The 8,379-nt window shown below is 42.8% G+C and overlaps 1 protein-coding gene across 2 annotated transcripts in view; it reads left to right on the top strand.

Annotated features, from left to right (window-relative positions):
• LOC116848389 (PDZ domain-containing protein 4-like) overlaps window positions 1-8,379 on the top strand; it is a 74,757-nt gene that overhangs the window by 5,071 nt on the left and 61,307 nt on the right. The window contains exon 1 of one of the 2 annotated variants that reach the window (XM_032824446.1): window positions 294-2,691. The exons of the other annotated variant lie outside the window; for it this stretch is intronic. Coding sequence (XP_032680337.1) covers window positions 2,542-2,691 — 150 coding nt within the window. The 5' untranslated portion in view covers window positions 294-2,541. Of the gene's footprint in view, window positions 1-293; window positions 2,692-8,379 lie in introns of those variants that run through there. 2 annotated transcript variants of the gene reach the window in all.

Raw genomic sequence — 8,379 nt, 5'->3', positions numbered from 1 at the left:
ATATATATATATATATATATATATATATATATATATATATATATATATTAAATATTATATAATATTAAATATTATGAAGTGATAAACTTCTTACATGTAGGGAAAAATTACTTTAAAATCAACAAATATTTTTTTGATGGGTGTCATTAACATATTTATTTAAATCTAAATTCTCTTTATTTAAACCAAATATTGTTTACTTAAATCAGGTAAATAATACTTGATTTAAATAAAATAAAGAGAATTTAGATTTAAGTATATATGTTAATATGTTAATATGTTAATATGTATATATGTTAATATGTTAATGGCACCAATCAAAGAAATATTTATTGATTTTAAAGTAATTTTTGAGCGTATGAAGTGATAAACAAGCCACGCGGTACGTATGTATCATATCGTTTTGTTGATATTTTTGTCTGACCACAACAAAGCTATTACGCGCATAACACGATGTCCTAGCGCAAATGGTTAAATGTAAACGGAGAAAACGACAATAAGTACTCATTTGTAGTGTTGTATCCTGAGATTTTTCATTGATCTTTCAAGTTCGACAGAACTTGCAGGGTTAATGCGGAATCAAAATTTCGACTCGGGTATCCACGTCTCCCTGCGAACGCGCTGGATCGCGCAAGAAATATGGTTCGTGTGTGCGATCACGCGTGTGGGAAACATATCGAAGTTGAAAACGTTTCCTTCCCCGGCATCTCGCAGTCCAGGCACGCCTGCACGTCGCGGTGCAGGATGGAGAGAGCCGAAGGAAGACGTAGGAACACGGAAGCTCAACTGGAGGCACTCCCGACATCGTATTGGCCGGGATATAGCGCGCATATCGAATGAAAAACTGTCGGAAAATTTAGCCGGTTCACAGAAGCGACCGTGCTGCGAGATTTCATCTTGAAATAAATTGCCAAAGGCGATAAATTGTATTGTATTGATTGTACCGATACGTTCTGCAAGGTAGCTTTCTTCCAAGAGAAGTCGAAGGGAAAAAAATGTGGCACGAAGGCATGAGTAGTGCTAATTTTGAGACAAGTATAACTTGAATCCGTGGAAGTTTATAAAGGCAGTCGCGAACGTGTCGTTATATTTGATCTTTTAATTCAATTCTGATCCTGGAATAGCGATGTCGACCGATATGTTGATGGCGATTGCTCGATTCAAACAATACTAAAGTAGTCACGCAATTGTCGACGTGTGTAAAAAATGCATGCTAAAACATGAGCAGTATCACAGTTCGACAAGGACACACTCTGGAGAAGACTATAGTAGGTCGCAAAACATTTTAGACACAATAAACTTCAGTGCATAGCTAATGGTCTAATAAGAGAATGAATTATTCAAAAATAAGTTCTCTCATTGAACCATCTGCTGCGCTCTGAAGTTCATTGTGTCCATTCTGCGACATACACTCAGTTGCATTGATGTTATACCATTCACCAGATTGATAATCACTAGAAAATGTCGACCAGTCGTGTCCGTTTCTAACTGATCATTTTTCACTTTGATTCATCTGGCAAGCGGGAATGTGTCAAAACAAAAGTGACATTTTGACAGCTTGATGTTTCATATATACATGTTTTTATCAAAAGGTTATCCGCTCACATGTAATGCACAATCAGTAGAAAAAAAGTAAGAATGTTAAAAATGAGTAAGAAGTTAATATATAAAATTATAATTATTAAATTATTAAATTATTATTAACACGTATGTACGAAACGTGAAACTGTCAAAATGTCACTTTGACACATGTCTGTTTTGGCACATTCCCGCTTGCCGGATGAATCAACAGTCATGAAAAACGATTAGCTAAAAACGGACACGGCTGGTCAAAACTGTTTAGTGACTATTGATCTGGTGAATGTTATAGCATCAATGCAACTGAGTGTACTGTACGCTCTCTTTTTCTTCCTCATAGATCGACGTATCATCCGAGATTCGGCGTCGCGTGTATCTCGCGTCGTTTTATCTTTCTCTTTCATCGCCGCATTTATAATCCCGATTCAATCAGTCCGATGATCGTCCGATTCTATTACCGATTGAGTGAGTCGAAGACAACAAGCGTATAAGAAAGACCGTCTCGATACAGCGCGACGAGTACAGATTGTATGTATCGAGAAAGGAGATCACTTACCAGTAACGACCTGATGATACCTCTCGATGATCGCACATCGCTATCTCCGATACTTATTTAGCTGCGAGACTCACTTTCGACAGATAAAAGATGCATAAAACGCGCGGAGCGATATCGATCGATGTGTCCATGGCGCAAAGAGAACGAAGCTGCGCGCGCAATTAATGAATCCAAACGCCGAACCAGCGATGAGCGCGCCACGGCTAGAAGCGAATGTGATTGGTCGAAGATTTCTAGTGTTCACTGCCGAATGGTAACTATTGACAGTAATTATTGATCTAACGAGTGGCAAGTCACTTGCGGAACTGACCGTGCAGAGAGCGTTGTTGTGGAAGTATAAAAGATTCGCGCGGCGTACGTTATCTATCGCACGGTTGTCTTCGATCTCTTTGCGTCAAGCTGCCACCATGAACGCATCAATCGGAATCGCTCCGCGTTTTACGTATCTTTTCTCTACCAAAAGCGAGTTTCGCGCGGAAACAAGTATCGAGAGTGCCGAGATAGCGATGCGCAATCGTCGGGATATATCATTGAGATGTATCGTGAATACGTCATTGGTAAGTAATCTCCTCGTTTTTGGATACATGCAACCTGTACTTATCACGTCGTGTCGAGTCAGTCTTTATCATTCTCATTATTATCCTCGTCCAACTAATAATAGAATAGAGCAGTCGTCAGATTGATTAACACTAGATTTACGGGACAATTTGACGGATATCCGGAGAAATAGGTATACGACATAGAGAATTTCAAAATTAGAAGTCTGAGGAGTAAATGAATAATTTGGATATATATTCATATCATTCCATTAATAAAAGTCAATAAAAATTGCTAGAAAATAATAAGTTTCTGTAATTTTGCTCGTGAAGTCCGAAACCCGTCAAATTGATGGGTCTCGTAAATCTAGTATTATTCGGTAACTATAAGTGTGATGATAGTCGTAAGGAAAAAGAAAGAAAGAAAGGACGACGCGAGAGATATACGCGACGCCGATTTCGGGCTATAACGTTGGTAACGTGGATTAGGTTAGTAAGGAAGAAAGGGATGTAGTGTAGGGATTGAAAGGGGGAAAGTGTGGGGAAGTAGGGGTACTCACTAAAGCCTGATTTACAATATGCTCTTTGCGTTCTGTTTCTTGTCTTCTATCTTTTTCTAGTTTAAAGCTTAAGGTTTGAGTCAGAAATAGATAAAGAGAAAGAAGCAGGAAACAAAAAGGATATTGTAGATCAGGCTTAAAACTCGTCCTATCGCGATACCGCTCACGTTTCGGCGCACGGCACAATTGCGCGGCCATCTTTAATATCGATCTTTTTGCATCGAGCTGTCGGCACGAACCATCGATCCACATCGCTCCGTGTATTTTCTCTATCAAAAGTGAGTCTTGCGCGGAAACAAGTATCGGGAGTGTCGTTAATAGCGATATGCGATCGTCGACATGTATCGTGAGGACGTTGTCAATAAGTAATTTCATTTCTACACTGTAAATACTAATATGTTAAATTTAACATTTCATGTGTCCCAAATCATCTACTTTTATTTATGTGTAAATTTAACACAAAACAAATGTTAAATTAATTAAAATAACACGTTACTTTAACATTTGAGAGAAGTATTAATCTATGGTTTTGATGAAATGAAAATGTTAAATTAACATAATCTACATATTAAATATGTCAATTTAACACAACCTGTGATTCCTAACGGTATTCAAGTGTTAAATTCTTGTGTTAATTTTTTATTATGCGTGTTACTTTTTAACACATTTGTTTTGTGTTAAATTTATACATAAATGAGAGTGAATGATTTGGGACACATGAAATGTGTTAAATTTAACATATCAATTTTTACAGTATAGATACACATGCAATCTATGCTTGTTGAGTTTATCACTCTCGCTATTAGCTTCGACTCATTCAATTAGTAATAGGATGAGGCGATCGCGTCGGATTGATTAACCGGGAACTATAAACGCGATGATAATCGTAAGAAGAGAAAAAGGTAAAACAACGTGCAATTCTTAGCCACAATAGAAAAACGAACTTAGCGTTTTAGTCAAGTTCACATCAGCCGACCTGAGATCTCGCTGATATTACAAAGCCGTTTCTTTGCGTGCAAGATCGCGGTGTAAAGCGCGAGATAGAACGCGCTCGTTTCTGCGGCGCGAAGCTCCTTTATCACGATATATCCCCGTCGCTCTCGAGACGCGAGCGAAAAAATAACACCATCCACCTCGTTCCACTCGCGTGTTGATCAATTTGGTGTGGCGCGCGAAACAAAACCCGGGCGCACTTAGCCGGCGCGCCGGGTTTCTGGTAGCCCGACGATTGCTTCGTCTCAGGAACGAACACGACGAGAGGCGCACAATGGTAATCCCCGGCGAAGTAACGGAGGGGGCGAGAAAATAAAGATACTCTAGAGATTCGAACGCGCGCGAAGAGGGGGAGCGAGCGGGGGTGAGAGCGCGTCCTCGAGCCCTTCTCCCGTTAATGCGAATTTAATGCGCCGCCGTTTTCTTTTTCCACGCTATCTGTCTCTACCCAGTCCGACCCCCGACCGTCGCTCGCCCTCCGCGCTCGTTCTTTTTCTCTCCCTTTCCTCCCTGTCTCCCGTACCGATACAACAAATCGCGGGCTAGAAACTGCCGATTCGTGCTCGCTCATCCGCCGCGAAACCATTCCGTTCCCGCTCAAGAGGCGAGGGGCGTGAACCACGATAGCGTATAATCGAGGATATCCGAATATTGTCTCGCGGCAAAATCCACGTTTTTCGTGCTTTGTCGTGGCGCGATAGCTTTCCCGGTGAAATTTCAGGCTTGATCTTATCCTCGAGGATGACCTGACGCTCTCTGTTCGTCGCAACTCTTGAATTGGACGAGTCGTGGGTCACGTTATCGATATCGGGATAACATTGTTAATAAATACTTTTATTTCGCGCCTTACATATATTCACGTTCGAGTCCGAGTCGAAGGGTAGTGGACGGGAAAGGGAAAGAGCATTTCCAATGTCCCGCGGCCGCGTTCCATGGATTCTCGATCCTCAAGAGAAAGAGAGAGAGAGAAACACGACTGGCCTTCGCTGGAATAACGTACGGCCGCAGGAGTGTAGATCGAAAGTCGGTGGTTTCGTAAGGGAGCATTCGGCGTTTCGATTCCGATAAAACGGACAGGGGAGAGAATTCCAACGGGAGTCGGCAACCACCGCTGTACTTTGTTCGTGCGGCACGTGAATGTATTTCGAATTCGTCCCCGGGGACGAGGCTGTCGGCCCGTAGCTCCCTATTCGACCGCTTTGCCTTCTTTTATTTGCCTGGGGTATATACAGTGACCGCGTTTTATGTAACTGCTGCTAAGAGATTCCTCGACGTGTGACCAGTCGCAGAAAAGCAGAACATTGTGCAATCGAGAGAGAGAGAGAGAGAGAGAGAGAGAGAGAGAGAGAGAGAGAGAGAGAGAGAAAATCACAGTTGTGTTTGCAAAATAAATTCGACCAGATTGAGCAATTTTTTCCGCGCGTTCTTTTTATCATTCATAATTATTTCTTTTTCCACACTATCTTTATTTTATCTTTATTTATTTTTTCTATGCTATCTATACACAATTGAAATCTTTTTGTATTTGTGTTGAAGCCAATCCGAGCACAGAAAAAAAGAATATTCTTGACTGGAGAATATCTTTATTGTTGACATTTAAAAAATAACATTAATGTTAAAATAATATTATATGGCGTTGAACATAATCATTTTCTTATAAAATATTATAATAGTAATATTCTCGGTTATATATTATTAGTCTTCAATCAAGACAAATATAGTCAAATTAATACAATCATTTTCTCATATATAAGCAAGAATGTCAATATTGTTGGTTACATATGAGAAAATGATTGTGTTAATTTAGCTATATTCGTTTTGATTAAAAACTACTCTATTTATCATTTAACACTATATAATCTTATTTTTAATAATATAATCTGATCTGTGTTTGAAAACTTTCTCACTTTCATGTTAAATTTTTAACACGCCTCTGTTAATTTGACGTTTTGCTTTTGTGATTTTTTTTTACTATTCTTCGTTGAGTTCATATTTACCACTTTTATATTAAAATAACTGAATTTATATGCAAATGTACAGATTTTTCGTGACACACTTTTTCGATCGATGCGATTGATTGGAAATCTCCGATCTCGATCTCAAGTCGGATTATTTTAGAGCTAGATCAGCTTTCGTCATTTCACGTCGATCGTATATTCTCCGCTCAATTTTATTTCTACACGATGCAATCTCAACGGCGCGGAAGTTCTCTCGATGAATTCGCAGCCCGTCTCTTCTCTTACTGCTCGCGTGCGGTTAGAGAAGTGCATTCTTCAAGAAAAGAGAGGAAAGGGGTGTATCATCGTACGGAAATATCGATTCTCGAGAAAAGTTTTTCGAGAGAGCCGACGGACAAAGGATGCGCGTGATCCTAATAGCATTTCCTCGAGTGTCTTTCTAGCAAGGGATTGGTGGAATCGAGCGGCCGATAGTATCTGTGAAACCGGCTCGTATAGTGTAGTACCACCGCTGAGGATAACGATGTTTGCTTGTCGGGGAAAATCGCGTTGGACACACGCTACCGCGTGTCTTCATTCGGACGATGCAATTGGATTGCGGGCTCTTTAAAAGAAACGGCGAAGCAGAAATGAAGATGGCTCCATTTTCCCCGTAGCTCCCTCTTTCTCTCTCTTTCTCTCTGCCCCTTTCTTTCTCTTCGCGCGACGCCGTTGCAAAAAAGGATAAAATAAAATCGGAGCTCTCACGGCTCCACGCGAAATCGTGGGGCGTTACCGCGAGATTAAACCACGGACTCTCTCGCACGCGTCGCGAAAACGCGCCTCGAATAAAAAATATTCTCGCCGCGCTATTCGTTACCGGCACACGGATATTAATTGCATCGACCCCGCTTTGAATTCAGACGGAGAGTTCCCTTTTTCATCCCCCTCTCCCTGTTTTTTGTTTTTTTTTTATCACAACGCGACCAGCAGAGCGGACGTGGAGCATCCTTTATCGACGTCCGGGAATAAATTCCTCGGACGTTTCGGGTTAAGTCGCGAGTTGCAATACCATACAGTTGCGCATTCTTCGTTTTCGCCGCGCGCGCGCACTTGCAGGCCATCAGTTATCGCGATTCCGATCGGTTACGGCGAGCGGTTTCTGCCGCGGCGCCGGAAAGGGGATCTTATAAAATCGACGTTCACGGATGAATGCGTTGCCAATGTTTTTAAACCGCGATTCAATAACTCGCCGTGATTTAACCGGCCGGCCGGCGCGCCGTGGAGGCTCGTTACCGCGGTAACATGATGTATAAAGTGCAATATAGCTCCGCCGGTGCTCCGCTCAATCGTAACCGGCGGAATCGCACTCCGTGCGCGGGAAAGAAAGAATGGAGAGAAAGAGAGAGAGGGAAAAAGAGAGACAACATGCTTTCGCATTTTTGCACCGTCAGACGGCGAATAAGAAGCCCGCGCAGCCCGTGTAACGGGTATTTAATAAACCCCCTCGCGGCGTTTGCGAGAATTCTCTCGCTCGCAGCACGGAGAACGTGGATATCGAGAGGGAATCTTCCGTTTTTTCCGTTTTCCTTTTCCTTTCTTTTTCATCTCCATGTTCAGGAGACTCGGAAGCGGGATTCGCGAAGAGATCGCGTCGACGGTAAAGCTCTCAGTATTATCGCACCGCCGGCCGCGTGGAGCGCCGAAAGAAACGACTCACGAGACAGTGACGAATGCACGTGCGAGCGGAACTTCCGCAAGAGTGTGACGCCGCGACGGCGGTCATCCGCGTGGCCGGCACTAGCAGCACGGTAATCCCCCTCGGCAGGCTGGTTGAAAAAACAGCTCGGCCGGCGCATTGTGGAATCCAGAGTGTCCGACGATCTAATTATGCGGACGCACCTCGCCGTGCGAATGCGTATATGAGGGTGCATGTGTGGGGTATGATGTGGGGGGATGGGAGGGATGTAGACTGTGTGCACGCGTCGGGACGCGACAGATTGAACAACGCACGCGGGCTCTCTCTCCGTTCGCGTCGTTGAATATATCCACGACAACGGCCGCGGCTTTTATGCGCGCCATCGCGGCTTACACTCTCCGATTTTAATTCGCCCAGACAAAAAGTACTAGCGCAGAGGCAGCCCGAATGCGACGCGAGGGAGTCTCTCTCCCTCTCTCCTCCTCCTCCTCCTCCTCCTCCTCCTCCTCCTCTCTCTCTC

Source organism: Odontomachus brunneus, unplaced genomic scaffold (assembly GCF_010583005.1).
Source record: "Odontomachus brunneus isolate Ranch 3 - 2012 unplaced genomic scaffold, Obru_v1 Obru_scaffold_005, whole genome shotgun sequence".
NCBI classification, from domain to species: domain Eukaryota; kingdom Metazoa; phylum Arthropoda; class Insecta; order Hymenoptera; family Formicidae; genus Odontomachus; species Odontomachus brunneus.
Note: the sequence above shows the minus strand (reverse complement) of the source record. Positions and strands in the feature narration are given on the sequence as shown.